Source organism: Chlamydotis macqueenii, chromosome 18, assembly GCF_036417535.1.
Source record: "Chlamydotis macqueenii isolate bChlMac1 chromosome 18, bChlMac1.mat, whole genome shotgun sequence".
NCBI classification, from domain to species: domain Eukaryota; kingdom Metazoa; phylum Chordata; class Aves; order Otidiformes; family Otididae; genus Chlamydotis; species Chlamydotis macqueenii.
Window position 1 is genome coordinate 310,584 of NC_141573.1, and position 18,479 is coordinate 329,062.

The following is an 18,479-nucleotide window of genomic DNA, read 5'->3' on the forward strand; positions in this document are numbered from 1 at the left end:
GGAGGGCAGGGGCACTTCATTTCACAAACCGAACAGCTCATCCTGTTTTAGCAGGTGCTATGTGTTCTTATGCTCAGCTTGTGCAACAGAACATCCACAGACTGGAGCTGACTTAGGTTTGTACCTGACACAGACTTAAAATAAACCAGGTCATTTAGCATCAATGTAATGATTTAGCATCAAAGACATGGTACAGCTGTATTCAACACAACTGGCAGGACAGGAGCCAGGAGGGAGACTTTTATGCTTTCTTTCCTTGATGCATCATCTGGCTGACATTTACTTTTCTAGAATCCCAGCGTCAGAGATTCTTCCTCTGCTTGTTAGAATCTGTCAGATATTCCCTTCTGGAAGTTACGCTGGTTCTGAAAGGAGATGAAGAAACCCAGCACCCATAATAGTAGGTCTGCATAAAGCACTGGCAAAGCGTCTTCTCAGTGTGTAAGGGCCCTTGCCTTGGAAATGAAAGATTACTGAACAGTTATAAACGAAAAATCAAAAGTGCCTCCAAGGTCAGAAAACAAATGCAGCAGCATACATTTCTGAAAAATAGGGAATACCCTTCCCTGCCCCGCTCCAAATCAAAAGAGGGGCTCAAGCCTTCATTTTTATGACAGAAACATAGCACTTTCAGGAATGAGAGGATAACAGCATGCCCTGATTATTTTATAAACCATTTTAAACACATTTTTTGACTTAACAACCATTCCCTGCTTATGCATATGTGTGTGTGCTCATGCATGCATGTGTACACATGCCCCCTTGAGCTCCAGCAAGATCAGTTTGTATTTCCTAACCTGCATTACAAACTATGCTATAGTTTACAGTCATTAGTTCAAACATGGACTGGAACAGTATGCTGAAAAAACACCCTAAACTACTAGTAGCTGTAGACTTACTCAGTCCTTGGAAAGACATTCTCATTCAAAGCATTAATAACAAGAGAGACCACAAGCAAGATTAACAGATCACTAAGCAGAGCACCATATGTGAAGGAGAGGCCTTGGTCTACACTTATGTCAATCACCCTTATGCTCACTTTCTTCTAGTCTGAGTTCGAATTTTCCATGCTGCTTCTTCAGGTACATTCCCTATCACATGATCATGTGCACCTTAATCTCTCTGGACATTTGTCTGTATCTAGATAGCTTTTGTCTAGCTGTCCCCATTGATTCACACTAAGTCCTCTAGAGTAATCACAAGAGGTAAGAACTTCATATCCATTTGAAGGCTGGGCTTAAATGCTGCCTGACATTTAGTTTCAGCTTTCTACAGATTATGACAATAAAAGTAGTTTAAACTCCCCTGCTGAGTCTTCCCCTTTCATTTGCTCTTTACCCGAACAAAATATTTCCCATGATGTTCTGGGAATAGCATCTTCCAACCTTAATCAGCTTGTTAACCAAGACTTTCAGCAGCTTTCATAATTTCTGACTATCCTTGTATTCAAATCAAGTTTAGACACTACGCTGATAGGTGTTACTCTAGCTTGCCTTGTGAATTGGAACTAGCACAGAAACCGAGGGGGAGGGAAAGGGTGTGGCATTTACCAAATAGCCCAGTGATTAGTGTGGGAGAATGAAGTTTAAAAATGCTTCTTTACCTTATTTAAAGGTGGGAACTTGAAACCACGTCTCCCATCTCCTGTGGCCATAGTCCACTTCTTCCCTCGCACAGACATACACTTTACAGCTGTCAGGTATTCCAAGTTTGCGGGTCTGTTCAAGAAGTTTGTCTTCTAATAAGGAGCCAAGCATTCATTATCATGGAATTTCAAACTGCCTACCTGACCCCTTCCCATTTACACAGTTTCCCAAAAACATCAGAAAGCTCAAGTCATTCTCTTGCTCACTGTGCTAGGGGAAATTTACAAAGTCAGAAAAGGTGTCTGCACAAGAAACATCCACTGTTCCAACACAGTAGCAGAGATTTGGGTTATATTCTTAACCACACAGTGGGATTTTAGAACACATCTCTCATAGAATAGAATCATAGAATCATAGACTCTCATGAGTACAGTCTCATCACAGAATCACTTACCAGTGTGAAAAAAGGATCAAGCTGGCTTAGGCTTCTAAATTCAGGAAGTGTCTTATACTTGAGAATCCTAAATGGACACATTTCTATACAGAATTATTATTCAAGGCATATTTGTCCCGATCCCCTCTTCCAAGGCATTTCTTAGTAGGCAGCGCAGATAGATGCACACTTATCTTGCCAGCTCCTGTCCTGTGACATGGCAGAAGACTGCAGTGCTCCTAACACAGGACTGGAAAACTGTTCAGTTAGGCACTACAACACAAAACTCCCTTTGTGCATCTAACTGCAAATCACCACACTAATGGAAAAAAAAAAAGTTGCAACCTGAACTTTCAACAGACATTCAAGATGATAACTTTGCAATTAATAAGGTAAAGATGACCAGTGTATCAATTTCTTAACAAACAATGCTTGTGATTCTGGAGGCACTATTACAACATGAGCAAAGCCAAGCCATTTACCATCCACGCTGGGCACACCTGCACCTACACTAACCAGGGATTACTTTCAGGCTAGGCAATATTCTAATTATCCTGTTTTATCTCTAATCAAAAACTTGCAGCCTGCCAAGTCAGCAAGGTAATATCATATTCTGTTTCTGTTTCACAGGTCCTTGAGAAGATATACACTATTTAATTTTAATGGCAGTAGGGGGAGGAAAAGGCAATGCTCTGCATGTAGAATGAGGGAGAAAATTATCCTCAGTCTTCAGGTTTGAGGGAGATTGAATTCTTGTATCTAAATCCATTTTCAGAGGCACATAAGAAAAAGTAGTAGTTCACCTGACAAAAAGAAAGCCAACTGCCTTTATTTGGCAAACAGCTTATGAGATGTGATATCAGAGAATTAAAAAAAAAAAAAAAAAAGACAAAAAATAGCACATCAAAACAAAGACTGAAAACCCTGGATCTCAGCATGTATTTACAGAGTACAAACTTCATGTACACATAGACTTTTACAGTTACATAAACTACAGGCACATGGAGTATAAGTCAGAGCTACAGCTGCAGAAGTATTAGAGAACTGAAACAATAGTATCTGTGGGATCAAGGACAATGAGATTACCTAACCTGATCTACCATGTAAGACAGATTTTCAGGTCTTGCCACTTGAATTCCTGTTTGAATTAGACCATCTCTTGCTATTGCAGCTACCCTTCCGTCTGCAGCTCTTAATAAGTCTACTGAAGTCTAAGCTTAAATTATTTCTTTGCTGTCAAGAAACTGTCTTACTTCAATTATGAATTTACCAAACTTCTAACTACTGAATCTCATACATTGCTCACAGAGGCTGACATACGCTATTAGTCAGTTTCTGTTCCCTAACTAATTAATTTAGCCTGATCAAGTTATTCTATGATATAATCTAAAGCGAGGTTGTTCTATCAGACCCTATGAAAACACTGAATGGAATTCACAAATCCATAGGAACACAGAAGCCAAAATAATACCAGTAATTAATCTCCTATTCCCAACAGCATCAGAGATAAGCTGAAGTCAGTTCCATACCAGTTTGGCGTTTTTCACCCTATCGCAAATTCACAGGTGATGGGCTAATGAAAAATGAAATGCTGACTTGTGTTAGTCTCAGCTCTCACAAACGGCTGGCACAAGAAAATAGTAAAAACACTGTCCCGTAGATGACACTGCTCCCCCACTTTCATGTCCTTCCTATAAAAAGTAATGAGGAAGATGGCATAAGAACCTGAATAGTCAAATTCAGTCAGCTGAGATTTCACTTTAAAAAAAAAAATAAATGAATGCTTGACTAGCACTTTCTATCTACGCATGATGGTCAGAAGCATTGTTGCTATTATTAAAGTTTCCTCATTTTTTTTTTCTGAAAATATATGATATATGATATCATATATGATAAATAATACATTATTCAGTGGCAGTTTTGGGAGCTGTCCAGAGGATGGAACAATGCTGAAATTTCAACCAAGGTAGCAAGTAATGCTGAGACCATTACGGCAGAGTCCCAGAAACCAACGTACAGATCATACATGCATGGCATGGGGCAAAGACAGAATTCTATTACTTCCTCCCTCATCCACTGAAGTCCCTCAGATGACAGTGCCTTACAGATGATGCTGCACCCAGCCACAGTCCAAGCGGTAATACCATCTCCCCTCTCTCCCTCTACAAATCTTAGCAACACAGACCACTATGCTGGACAAATTCCGGTCAGATAATTACCAGTCATCCCCAAGTACTCCAAGACAAGTCTCATGATGGCAGTTTCTACACTACCACTAAAATAAGTTGTACTAATTAAAACTGCCTTCGTCAAAAGAACCAGGTTCTTTCCAACTCTTTTTCCTTTACCCCTAGCTCAGGCAGGTAAAGGAAGCAGGAGTTACACTGCATGAGGACACCATCAATTATGGCCTACCACTGGCATCTCCTTCCTCATCAAGAAAACGGTGCTGCACGAGTTCATGTAATCCACTTAAGTTCCTCTGAACATACCCTAGACATACGAACACGCTACAGATCCCACAAAACTTCATCCCCTGAATTACCTTGGTGGTCACAGGGAACCACTGGAAATTCTTTCTATGTGAGTCATCGTTTTCCCATTTATTACTTGGGAATTACTTTGAAATCTAAGGTAAGAATAATCTTTCACTGGGGGAAACTGCTTACAAATGCAAGTTATACAGAGCTACATCCATGCTGCGTTGTATTTCCTGATTTTTGGACTGGCAGGAAGTTAGGACTGAAGCAAGTTGAACAATGTCTGGAAGAAATATGCCTGGACAGCCCTGACTCACATCTACAAGATCCTAACGCAACAGCAGCTTCTTTCACAGGCTAAAGGAGAGTTACAAGCCAATAATTCTATACAAAAGCATACACCATGCTTGAACAGTGCTAATGAACTAAGCAATGAAAGATAAATGCTCTCTCTGTCCAAAACAGGTTGTAAGCATTTTTGTCTGGAGAGAAGAAACCGATCACCTCTGCCCCACAGCAAAAGCTGGAAACTGCTGTTGCCACCTCGTGGGCTCCATGCCGACTGCTAAAGGATATGTGCTTCCAGCCACTTCCTCAGAGTGGACAAGCACTAGCATCTGGAAGAGCAGAGACTCTCAGTGTGCTGAAGATGTCCATTTGCAATTGAGGACTCCCAGTAGAAAGCCTCCAGGAAGGCACAGAAGTAATCTAATAAAATCAAGAGAGTGAAGCTGTGCGTAAGGAAAGATAGCCAGCTGACATGATGCACTTAACTGGGTTGCAAAACCATCTTTTCAAGAGCAGAGCGTGAGATCTTTTCCTTAGAAATGATATCAGTGGCTCATTTTAGGAAGAAAGCAAGGTTTAAGTAGTATTATAGGGCTGAATGGCTTTCCTTCAGCATCAGCAGAAGTCATTAAAATTACTTTCCCAGCATTTCTACAAGGATATACAGCAATTTACGTGAGGACTCAACTTGTCTTTCTCACTGAACTGGCCATCGGTGATGCCTGACTCAACAGACGTTCTTGATTAACTAGGTCTCTCATTTCTCCCCTCAAAACCAGGAGAATTTTGCCATGCCAAATGGAAGACATTTAACCAAAGACCTCACAGGAACTATTGCTTCCATTTTCAGCACCTAAGTCTTAAAAAGCTGAAAAAGCCAGAAGGAGAGCACACTGTTGCAATTTAGGAGCTGTACAAATGCAGTCCAGGAATTTTGCTGTTAGAACATTCCCTCAAATCGCACTTTCTCCACAGTTAATGTAAACTACATCTCCAACCAGATCAGAAAGCAAAATGCAACGGCATACAAAACACCATCAGGCTTAGCAAAAAATCAATGGCTTGAGATCAAAATACCTAAACCCCAACTTTAACACAAAACTCCAAATACTCAGAAGCTTTTTAATCCTGCTGTTTAATGCACTAGATATAACAACTTATTAAAAAAAAAATTTTAAAAGCATTAACACATTAACAGTAACATCTGTAATCAGTTGCCAGACCAGTCAGGGCTGGATCAAAATTCTTAGCTTGTCTTACAGATTAGATGAATGCAAGGCTGCAGTGACTTCAGAAAATTCAGTGCATATCTCCTTTCATTAACACGGAAAACACACACACCTGAGCTGCCACCTTTAATCCCTTTATAAAGGGAAAAGCAGAATAAATGCACCTGGAGAGCGGGCACCTAGATTGACTGCTTTCAGCTCTTCCACAGGACTTGAGTGGTATTTTACGGCATTTACCCATGCTACCAGAAGCAATTGTTGCACATGTTGAGAAACCATCACACGCTATGGCAGTAAGACTGGACGAGCAGCAATATTTCCATGAAGTAGAGATTTACTGCTATGATAACACTGGACCTCAAAGCCAGGTCATGCACAAGTGAGAAACACATGAGGAAACAAGTCCTTGAAAACAGAGACCAGAGAGAAAGAACCTGGATCCAGGTAAACGTAACAACCTAAAATAAAGGCCTGTTACTGAATGCACAGAAGCAGTGCCATGTTTTCTGGTATAGGCGAAAAATCACTAAGGGTTTCTCAAAGGAAATCTCCTCTCCCATCAGAACTCTAGCTCCATAATTCAGAGCAATGCACTTGTAAGTTTATCTGGAATAAACAGACAGCTCAGCATTGCTCAGAATCAAGGCAATACTTTCAGGCCAGCAAAATTCATCTTAGATCACACCTGTCCATTCAACTTAACACTAACTATTTTTGCAGCTTTGAAACAAGAAAACTAATAGCAGCTGAAAAACTCTTAAATAAGCATCTGTATGAATAACCTGATAGCTCTTTACAGAGTGGTGGAAGAAGGAGAATGGAAGAAGATGTTCTACCAAAACCAAAATGATAACCCATTGCTGTTTTCAGAAAGAATTTCTTTTCAAGGAGAACTGAAGCTACTGGAACATTCATGTTATCCGCCATCAGCTCTGACCCTCTCAATCCGAGAAAGTGAGGGAGACAGGGACAGTTTGTAAAGCTCAGCAGTTAGTGGGTGAGACACTGGGTACAGTCCTGGAGGGACCATTTCTTTTGGTAGTGCACGAAGTTTTTCACATGTTGGTGCTCATCCTGGACTGGCTGTTAGCTGGAGTAAGCTCCCCTTGGCTACCTTCTCTCGGAGGAGACTGCAACAAGACCAAAACACGTCCCAGTTAGTGATGTGTAAATATCCTGCCAAGTGCTTCCTGACAGACCAAATGAAGCACAGGTGAAGCACAGCAGGGTAACAGCAGAGGAAGAGCATACCCCCAACTCATAAACAATGATGGTTTTGCAAAAGCTTTGTTTTTACAACTTCCATAGTTACAGTTCACAAGAACTGTTCTTAAAAAAGTCAAACCAGAACTTTCAAGCCACTCTTAGTTACTATGTACAAGGTGCTGTTGGCCCCAGAAGTGGAATCCTATCTGGCATTTAGTTATCATAGAGCTTAATATACTATAGAATTTAGCACGTGCTATGGCAGATGGCCAAACGTCCCTAAGAGCATTCTTTTGGAACTGCATCCTGGAAGGAATACACAAGCAATTCATGCATCTTTTACTTCCTCTACTAAAAAAAAAATTACTTCAAGCAATCTTTGTTTTGATAAGAAAAAAAGATGTTTATCAAGAATTAGTCGAATGAACTAGTTAGAATCAATTCAGGCATATAAACTTCAAGGGATATTTTGCATTGTACAAGCAGGTCAATATATTGGCTAGAAACACTTGTTCCTTATATATTTAATATTTACTATTGTAAGAATTTGTCCAATCAGGAGCACAATAAATCAATTCCCCTCCAGAACCTTCAATTCACCAACTTTCATAGTTTCTGCTAAATAAATAAATAAATATTTAAAAAAATCTTAACCCTGTCTCGAGGTCCACATGTAACATGCCCATACCTTGACATGTATCTGGTTGCGCAGGACTGCAGCTCGCAGGATCATTGCTTTGGCACGTCGCTGAAACTCTTTGCCCATTAGTAAAGATTTCTCAAAAGTTGTGCTGCGCTGATCTACATCTCGAGCATAAAGAATCTGTAAGCAATACAGAGAACTGTACACAGGAGCTGTGACAGGGTTCCACAGCAGGAGGCCCCTTCTGCGCAAGGGAACAAAGCTAAGGTATCATGGAGTCTGAGTTTACACACAGATCAGCCCTTCTGAAAATACCAGTCACAACAGATGAGTGCAACTTCAAAGTGTCCCAGGAATGGAGAGTTTCTAATCTTAGTACAGCTGTTCAGTCTGTATCTCAGAGGCACTCACCTTACTGTGCGAGTCTATTCTGGCATTGATCAGTCCTTCCAGGATTAGCTGAGTAAGTTCGTCTTCCAGAGCAGCCACTGTGGTATTAAAAGCAGTGGCCATCTTGCGCATATCTGCTGACACATAGGGACTGAAGTACTAGGAAGAAGAAAACATTCAGTTGCCAAGTTTACTCCCTGTCCTCTGAAAAACCTCGGGAAAAGCAATTACAAAGAGACGGCCTATCTCACTGTCCATGCACCTCTCAGCATTACAGGACCAATTACCTGGATAAGGGCACGATTTCGAATCTGGGTATAAAGTGTCCTAACATGAGGTGCAAGGTACATATCCAGCAGCAGGTTGTCCTGTGCAAAAAAAAACATATCAGAAGCTGAGAAGCGCCCTGGAAAAATACATTATTCTAATGTTCTGAAATATGTATGTGTATATACTTAAAACCTTAAGGATATTACACTACAGCAAGACAGTACCATAAAACAAAAATGAGTAAAAGAACTAGCAATATATTTAAAAAAAAAAAATCATCATTTCTCCTCACCCTCTACTGCTAAACTACTCCCAGTTCCCATTCAGCACATCAGGAGATGGAAGAGCTGAACACTTAGTAGCTACTTTTAGCAGTCACTGCTTCTCACAAAAGGCTAGCTGAAGGGATGTTTTAGGGTCTGTTCTGCACTGCTCCCCTGCAACTCACCTTCATCTCATCCAGCATCTTCAGGCATGAAGCATATTTAGATTCATAAAATTTGAAGATGATGTCACGAACCTGTGGCTCCAGCTCCAAAAACAATTTGAAGGAGCTACAGACAAAGATGGCAGCGATTAGACACTGGAACTCACCACTTAAATACCCCACAAACCCGTCACTCCAAGTTGCAAGGTTACAAACTCTCTCTATCATTTGAAGATTCCAAGAATTTACTCTCTAACAGACCAGAAAGCCCATTTTCAGCAGGGCTGGGAGCCTGGAACAAAGAGAAATGCAGCACGGCATCAGAGCTGTAGTGAAGGAAGGCAATACTTTTGACAAACCAAGCAGTAGAAGCATCTGTCCACACAAAACAAAAGATGAGTGGGAATACGTACAAATCAGGATACACCACCAGAAAACAAAGGCCACATCTGTGCATGCACTGTAGTCTGTGTTGGCCAGCTCTGTGTTCCCTTTCAAAGCACAGCCTTCACTAAGTACAGCATGCCATAGGTAAGTTAATCATGCCACTGTCTCAGGAAAATAACCTATTGTAAGGGTGGGAAATCTTTGGGATGCACACTCTTTCTCAGCGCTCTCCCTATTCTCCATCATAGATTTCCGAACCTCAGGATCTCACCCTATGAATCCGTCAATGAAAAGTCAAGGTAACAACCCTTATCTACATCAATTTAAAATTAGTGCTTCCATACACTTAGCTGACAGGAATTCAGTATCATAGTAATTCAGTCTATGACACACAAATATCCATTTTCTTCCAAAGACTGTAATTCTCTTAACTTTGTATACATGATAGATTATGTTGGAAGTTGTATTAACAGTTATTAAATTGTATTAATACAATCAACATACATCAGAACAAGTGGCAACATGAAGGCAAATTATCTTACAGCTGCCTTCTGCAGGGCTCTATCCCTCTGATTTAATATCTGGACCGCTGATGGAGATAGAAAATTGAGAGATGTAGATGTTGGATTTGACCTTGGTTGGAAACTTCCATTATACTACGAAAATTTCACCTGTGATTAACAGGTGAAACGTCACTTAATGCTAAAGCCAAACTAAGGGTCATTGATTCTTTCTCTCCTGTATGAGAAAGCTACTACTCCTGCCAGAATCCACTCTCAAAGCCCCAGGTCCCAAAAGATGTCCCATACATACAAACTCCTCTCAAGGCATCACCTGCTGGAGATAACATTTCGTTGCAGTTCTTGACGGTCAAAGGTAGCGAGGGCACAGAGACCACCATACACAGCCACATTACTAGGAGATAACAGCTAGAGAGAGAGAGACAGAGAGAGAGTCGTTACTGATGACTAAAATGGCAGAAGGTTGGAATTAAGTATTCTACCACAGGCCTTTCGTTCACGCAGTGACAAAATGAGACCTTGTCAAATGCAGTGGAATCACTCAGCGTGCTCTCAGGCATTCACCCAGAGCCTGAGGAGTGATTGACCACTACTAAGAGAGCAGAAACCAATTTCAATAGCCAGTCTTTTGACTGAGCTACACAGACAGACAAATCTCATAGGTAATTCCTATGTGATCTAGAGTAGATCATTTAGAGAACCCAAGAACAGAGACTGGAAAAAAAAAACAAACAAACAACAACAAAAAAATCCCCACAGCTCACAGCACCACCAAACTATATAGGAGTGCTATGAGAATAACTATAATATCTGAATTTTGCAACCTAATACTTAGAATTATTACATCCCCTCCAAGACCTGCACACAGCTCCCTCTTGGTCCTTACCTCAGGGAAATCACAGTGATCAAATGATGCCAACAAGAAGCACTTTGCTGCCTGTTTGTACTTCCGAGCAGCTAGTTCGGCCAAGCCTAGTAACGAGAAAAAGTTAGTCCCTTGTTTATGATAGCATACAAATTTGGAGAAATTGCAAAATCTAGGGAGTACGACAGGCCCCACATGGTTGCTGATGCCTTCACTACTAAAGTGAAATGAGATTCTCAGAGAGTATCTAGCATCCTTTCAATTACACTGACTCACACTGGAATCCTCTCTGAAGAAACTTAGAGAGAAGAAAGAAATGGCAAAAACGAGTCAGCAGTTCCATCTCATTAACTTTATTAAATTTTGCATTTCTGGTAAGAAAATACAAAGTCTGTCAAATCTGAGAGAAAAAAATAAACCAAACACACACTGTTGTCAAAGAGCCCTACAGACAGCTAACAGGCTGAGATGGGTAGACAATACAGGAAGCTGAAGGATTCACTCACCTGCTGCACATTTCAGTTTGGTGAGAATTGCTTGTGTCTGGCTGTCTCGTTCTCCTCTTTGCTAAAGGATAAAAAAAAGCAGCAGTGAGCAACCAGTATGAGAGCTACTTTGATTACAACTGTCCTTGGGATATTTCATCCTAATAATTAACTTGCAAATCTCAACAACAAGATAACTTCATCTTTATTTGTCTTGGGAAATATGGCAAGAACTGAGGATGGGAAGTCTCCCTGTTTTTACCATGACTCAGATTTCCCACACATATCACGGGAGAAAAGCAACAATAAATCTCAAAAACTGTAGTACAGCAGCCAAGAAGGCTGGATTAGAGGAAGAACAGACTGTAAGATGAAGGCAGTCTTATAGGGAGCAAGTCATAAAGGTGGAAAGGAAGAAATCGTTTTACAAATTTTGGAGACAGAAAACAAAGAGAAATTCATGCAAGTTAAAAAGCAGGACCTTACTTCTGCAATTTCTGGTGTAGACTCAGCCTTGCTTACATAGCTCAGAACATGAGACCAATTCTGGAGGTAGACACTGACCTGCAGAGAGCCAGAAACAGTGTACAACAGGCATGGATAAACAGTGTTACTTAGATAAGCAATATCGTTGCAGACACAAGAGCTCTAACCAGAGCAAAGCACAGCTGGATTTTACAGCAGGTATCAGAAAGACACCAAGTACCATTTCCTGCAAATCTTCCTACCTTGATGACATTGAGACACATGTTGATAACATGTTTAGCACTGGTGCAGTAATCACGGGCTCGTGAGTAACACTTGAGAGCGTTGCTGAGGTCCCCACAGTCAAGGTAATGATCACCTAAGTCATCATGGCCTCTCCTGGAGCACAGGAATTAAAATATCAATGAACTGTGTGCTCAGAAAGGGACATAGTCAGATTGTTCCAAACAAGTAACTCAACACACTGACCTAAGGTACTGAATGCAGTTGACATCCTCTGTTAGGTGCCTGGAGGAGCAAAATGCTCTTCCTTGCTCCAGCAGAGCCTTCCACATCTCACCTGATACTCTCCTTGATGGAGTTCCCTTTGTAATTTTTCAGATCTGTGTCGAGTTTCTCCAGCTTAAGAAGAGCTTTTTTGCGTGTAGCTTCAACCCAAGCGGTGTCAAGAGGAGGGGGTTCAATTCCACTATCAGGGACAGCATCAGGTGTATTCTGCAGTTCTCTGAAAGGAAAGAGTTTGAATGGGACTATTATGCTGCAAACTTTTCAAAACAGAGGTCTGCCAAGTACCTGGCTCTGTTACCCTAACAAACAGTACTGCATACACAAAATAGACCAAAGAGAAAATAAGGATGGTGAGGGGAAAAGGAAAAGGATTGCCAAGATTGCCAGTGAAAACAGTATTATAAGCATCACAGATGTTTACAAATTATTCTCAAAATTATCCTAATGATCTTTTGCAGGTATTTTATTAACAAGCAACTCATTGCTAATTTTAAAGAAACAACCTGCTCTACAAATCAACTGAAAGCAAGTTAGTAACAGTGCTGCAATGAATTATTACATTCTATGAAAGTACTTAATGAATCTAAAGAGTCACTGAATCCAATCAAACATCTCTATATGGGACACAGTGTACAGGTGTTTACGAGTTCTCTCCCCAGCTATATTGCAATGGCTTGACAGCAAAGCTATACTGTACACTATCCAGCTTCTTTTTCCATCGAGCTCAGATCAATTATCTACTTGCACTGAACTCATTTCCCAATATTTTAAACAGAAAAAACCACATTATGAGTTTTTGGGGGGTTCTGCTTGTTTGTTTGTTTTACCAGCAGTCCTTCTCACATATAAGAAAGCAATGAACATATTGTGACATATACATGATAAAGACTCCCAGGGCAAAACAGACAAGACATCAACAAACACGCATAGCAACAAAAATAATGCAAAGACAGGAAGAGCAGATGGGTAAGTGAAGTACCAGAGGCTACCCTTAACAGCAAACCTGCTCTTAGTGGGAAAAAACGAAAAGGAAGAAAACCAAACCAAAACAAGGCAAACAGTTAGATAAGGTTCTAATTTATGAGCATCTAGATGAGGCTTCATCTCCATAATCTACCTAAGGAAAGATAACTGTGTTCTTTAATATTTGAAGCAGTTGCAAGGGACAAACTCTCCTCAAAATCTACCTGTAGCATTTCAAAACACTAAGACTTCAGAATGAGATAATGTCCTCTGCGTTTAATCTTTTAAAAAGGCATGAGAACTTGGGCCTGAACACACACATTTCACTGCTACCAAATTCTAAGGGCACAGACAATTTGCATAAGGAACATGCCAGTATTACATGCAAAGTCCCCCACTGCGGCACATCAATCTTAACGCAGTCAAAACGGCTCCCCAGGTTCTGTACCTGGTGGCCTCAGACAACTTCCTGTGGATTTCTTCGTACACATCAACATTGAAAGTTCTCTGGACAAATGACAGTGCCATCTTGAGAGCTTCCACTCGCAGCTGTGGGCAGTGATCAGCAATAAATTGCAGCCGTTCAATTCGCATCAGACCACTGTAGCTGGAGGCATACTGCTCCAAATCCTGCAAACAAAACCCAGTCTCAGAAGGTGAAGACGGCAACATTAAATCAGGCTACTACACTGTGACTCGCACAGGTTTTCCTGCAGTCCTGACCCCTTCAGGGAGGGTAACACGATTCAGACAAATAAAAAAATCAGGTAAGATTATTCCATTTCTGCTTTCTTCAAACATTACTGAAATATGCAGTACATTACTATTTACCTTTTTTAATTTCAGTTATCAGTTGTCATGCTATTCATTAAAGATGATCAGCTCACCCACTTTAAGCATTGGTTATATCACCTGTTAATAGTTTTGTCAAGATTCCATCATTTGAGCTGAAGTTTCCTAAACCAGACAACCATTCCAGATGCAGTTTTTCCTTGAAAAATAGTTTCCATGCAGCAACCTGCATTCTTTTGATCATACTAATTTCTTAAAACATCTCCTTTGAGAACAAATAGGGTCTCTCAGTCTTGAGGAAGGATCTGAGGTTTAAATTCTGAACACTTAATAGATTTTAAACCTTTGGGGGGTGGGGAGAAGAGGAGCAGAAAATATCTAGTAAAGATACGATACGGCATTGCAGGGAGATTTCCTGAAGACAGAGGCACACATGCAAACAACCATAGCAAGTTCAGGGCAAAATCAAGCATCCAGGCTGCAGGAAACGCTAGATTCAGGCTGCCTGTCCACATTTAATATGCATCCTTTGTCATGTTTGACTGCCTCACCCCTGTACGTCTAAATTAAGATATTGCTATAGACATCACGGTAGCATTTTGTAACATGATTCTTGCCTGATTCAGTGCAAGAATGATCTTGCTCCGAGACTGAAACAGGACTGTGTGCACTGCGAATTTGTATTTAGAATTCCTCCTTTATTTGCTACAGAATCTGAAAAATACAAAGGCAAGAGCATGCTTTCTTCCACAGCTTCATGCTCGATGGTGCACAATACTCCTGAAATCACTGAGTAATTTCAGTTTCCTCCTCAACTCTGAATGTCAGCAGGGAATTACAGTCCTTCACATCAGTTATGCGACTAGAAAATCACTAATTTTTTGGGAACACTTGGATGCTGTAGTAATAACAAAGACATAAAGATCACAACATAATTGCTTCACCACTCTAGCTTCAGAATAGAATTGAAATGCAATGAAATTAAACAAGGTATCAAGTCAAAGGCTGAAAAAAACCCCAAAACAAACTAAAAAACCAAACAAAAAAAAAACCCAAAAAACCAACAACTGTGCAGTAAACGGTGAATAACCATGTGACAAGAGGGATAAACTAAAGCTTCAGAGGTTATGTGAGCTGCAAAGTTTCCTAACTGAACAATTTATTTTGCAATTTTAATGTTCCTTTAACTTTTCCCAATGAACATTTCTGTTCTCTTCTGCAACACCCATCTCTCACTGTTACAGAGCTGATACATAAAAATTGTCAAAAATCTTAAACCAGTAACTAAAAACTGAAGAAACTGATACAGGCAAATACAGCCTTTTATAACTCCACAGCTCTGTGGGTTCCAGCCAGTCCCCAGAGCATCAAATGATGAAAGAATTCTATCCTAATTCTATACTTACAGCACCTGAGCCTTGCTTCTCAGAGAACAAGCTCCGAAACACAAGAATTATGTCTGTGTACAGAGATGTACTAAGCCATTAGATGTACTAAACTATTTTGGAATGGACACTGTGTCAAACAGGCAGCACGCAGCAAGTCACAAAAGAACAATTCCTCCTTCATCTCAGAAGGTGTAGTAGAGGTCAATACACGATGAGCTACAGAAGACTGCAGAAGCCACTGCTATTCTTACCCCACCTTCCTTGGAACAGAATCTATTAACCTTTAAACAACAATTTGACAAGGAGTGAAGTGAGGGAGTTTTTAAAAAACCTTAAAGAAGAGGCCATACCCAAGAAATGTAACCCAGTAGCCCTCAACCAGCACATACCAGAGTGGGGTTCTCCACCACATAGTTGATGTCAGGTGCATTTTGCTGATCTTCTTGTGGATCTACATCAATCTGCATGGGTTCTACTGCACCCTAAAATAGCAAAATTAGGTCAAAAGTAGCTTATTACATTTCAGCAGGAAACAATTATGTGACTCAATCTATTAAGAATTTGCTTAGAAACAGATTAAATTTTAAAAATGAAAAAACATCCCTCAGCCTTTAGACATATTTGGGATTTTTCTTTAGCAGCACCAGTACTCAGCATGACACTTTGACTAAAACAAGCAGCACTAAGGTTCAGCATTTGCACAGAGTGTTTTATTTTGTTGGGCAGCTTATCAAGCAAGAAAGTGAAGGGGTCAATAAATCTGATTCTACAAAGTATCTCAGGCACGCATGCTAAATTCCAAATGACACTCCATTTCTCTTCCTTGAGCAAGACCAAGCATTAATACTCAAGATGCTCCAAAAGTCAAAAAGTACCCAAAAAACTCACCAGAACCTTTCAAAGCTGCTTTAATGCTTAAAAGTATTTTTTAATATATATATATAAATAAACCAAAAGCCCACAACTGTTACACTCTTTTAAAGTATTAAAAAATATAAAGAATAGAACGCAGAATGGCAATTCCATAGTTTCTAACAAACACTGGGGGAAAAAAATTTCTCTGCATTGCAAAAATTTACCATCAGTTGAACTTTCCTACTATAGTTATCCAAGTCCAACTGTTTAGGTAGATTCTCTTTTGCGGGAACAACAGAATTCTATTCTCCTAGAATATCTTGCACGGCTTTGAACCACGCGAGGAATCATACGAGTACAGTGACCTCAGTACAGCTGCATCAATACAGCACCTGTGCACGTTCCCCCTTGAGACCAATTTACAATGCAGTCCCACAAACAAAAACTGGTATGCTATCGCAAAATTGTTCTCCTGCTAGTCAAAAGTGTGCTGAACACTCCCCCTGGGTATTACCAATTTAAACTCGGGAAAACCATGTTGAATGTCTTCTTATAAAACACTGAATATGTGCAGATGTTACCATAAGCAACACTTGATTTGGGACAAATTGCACGAGTGCACCTTAGAAAGGACAAAAATGCCAACCACCTCGCCCCCACCAACACTCATGTTTTTATTGATTTTGCTGTCTGTTAAGAAAGCAAAGATAGAGAGGCTTCAGGGTTGGGTTGGCGGTTTTGCTCGGGTATTTTTGTGAGGAGAAACAGGGTAGATCCAGATTTCCTAACTTTAAAAATTGATGCATCCTATATTCACCCACAGTCTGTTTATTCTTTCACACACCGGTACATGCCAAATAAGTACATATCTCAATGCTGATGTGAAACCTCCCAAAATCTTAAGCAAAACAAGTAATGCATATAAAAGCTTGTTTCCTACTTTGTTATTCTCAGTGTGAAAGAAAGGAAGGGAGGGTACAAAGAAGAGTTTGATTGTCCAGATCCACCACTCAAGAAAACTGTGTATGAAACAATTTAGGTCACCAAATATTGAGACCTTTACTTTTTCCATTTTTATCTACCATATCTATTTTCTTATATCATAAACACTAAGCATGAGGGTTGCTTTTTTTTCAGGCTGTGTCTGCCTACCTTAGTGAAAACCTGACAGACTCCTCAGAAATCAGCATTATAAAAACTAACAGTAACTCCAGCTGGTGGAACAGAATGATTTGTGTCCTCCTATGCTGGTAGGGAGTGAAATGCAGAGTACAGCCAACTTCCAGACAAAGAAAAACTCAAGAAGTGGGCTGGAAGTCTCAGTAGGACACAAGAACTCAGAGGTTTCAAGCTAACTCTTTATTTTGGAAGGAAGATGCAAGGTTTACTTATGAACTACTCACAAAGCAAATAAAATAATGCTCACTCCCCAAGATTTTGAGCCCAGAAGGGCACCCTGCTGGAAGGTACCTCATGAGGCCTCATACAAGCTGACAAGCTGGCACTCAAGCTGAAGTTTCCTGCTGTACTCGGGAGGAAGAGGTGTGACCCACTGCTGGAGAGGCTGCAGCACAGGTCTGTCACTGATGAAGACGCTGAGCTGGACACCGAACTATCCCTCATCCTGTCCTGACTTTCTGCACCCCTGTGCCCTGACAGAGAACTTGCTGATTGCTAAAGGCAAGAAAGACAGTTAACTCGCAAAGGAATCACCGGTGTGGTTACTGAAGATCCAGACTCAAGGCACCGACCCTCCTCAGGCTCCTGCGGCTTTCCCCCTGCACGGCAGACGCTCAGTTCCTCTTCCTCCGCCACCCCACCGCACCCTCTGCTGCCCGCGCCCTACCCACGGCACGTACGACGCGAAGGCCCAGCACGGGCACCGCTGCAGCGGCGAGGGGCGCCGCAACACGCCCGGCTGGGCGCTGCTCCTCGCGAACGGCGGCCGAGCGACACAGACGGGCCCGGCGGCACGGCGAGCGAGGGCCCAGGGCCGGCGAGAGCGGCTCCCCTTCCAGCGAGGAAGCCGCGCCGCGCAGCCGAAGGGGAAGGCCGCGCCGCGCCGCTCGGAGGCCGCGGCAGGGCCGGGGCGGAGGAGGGGGCGGGGCGGGCCGCGCGTCGGACACCGCGGGGGAGGGAGGCGACCGCGGCGGCCCCCGGCGGGATGGCGCGGGCGAGGCGGGGGCGGCAGCCCCGTACCTGCAAGTTAAACACCTGGACGGGCAGCGGCATCCTTCCCCTCGCGGCCGCCGCTTCCGGCTGACCCCGCCGCTCCCTC

General features: G+C 41.6%; 1 protein-coding gene across 4 annotated transcripts; it reads right to left on the reverse strand.

Annotated features, from left to right (window-relative positions):
* Nucleotides 1–2,935: 2,935 nt before the first annotated feature.
* GPS1 (G protein pathway suppressor 1) lies at nt 2,936–18,463 on the reverse strand. Of its 4 annotated transcripts, none has more exons than XM_086762519.1 (14): nt 18,401–18,463; nt 15,736–15,828; nt 13,615–13,796; nt 12,256–12,420; nt 11,939–12,074; nt 11,697–11,774; nt 11,232–11,292; nt 10,747–10,832; nt 10,174–10,268; nt 8,974–9,079; nt 8,543–8,623; nt 8,277–8,414; nt 7,911–8,045; nt 2,936–7,146 (listed from the first exon to the last, which is right to left on the reverse strand). In XM_086762519.1, the coding sequence occupies exons 1-14, from the start codon at nt 18,431–18,433 to the stop codon at nt 7,072–7,074; spliced, it is 1,464 nt and encodes a 487-aa protein (XP_086618645.1). In that variant the 5' UTR covers nt 18,434–18,463; the 3' UTR covers nt 2,936–7,071. The 4 variants fall into 4 exon arrangements, with proteins under 4 accessions (XP_086618645.1, XP_086618644.1, XP_010121403.1 ...); XM_086762518.1 differs by lacking the exon at nt 18,401–18,463 and adding an exon at nt 17,915–18,078; XM_010123101.2 differs by lacking the exon at nt 18,401–18,463 and adding an exon at nt 17,672–17,883.
* Nucleotides 18,464–18,479: the final 16 nt, after the last annotated feature.

What these genes read in the sequence shown, in the direction of transcription:
- GPS1 (XM_010123101.2), bottom strand. Translation starts at nt 17,824, where the DNA reads ATGAGGGATAGTTCGGTGTCCAGCTCAGCGTCTTCATCAGTGACAGAC. An exon ending in GAAATCGTGCCCTTATCCAG is followed by an intron (nt 8,415 to 8,542) that starts GTAATTGGTCCT and finishes TCTTCTTCCTAG; the next exon opens with TACTTCAGTCCCTATGTGTC. An exon ending in GAATAGACTCGCACAGTAAG is followed by an intron (nt 8,046 to 8,276) that starts GTGAGTGCCTCT and finishes TATTGCTTACAG; the next exon opens with ATTCTTTATGCTCGAGATGT.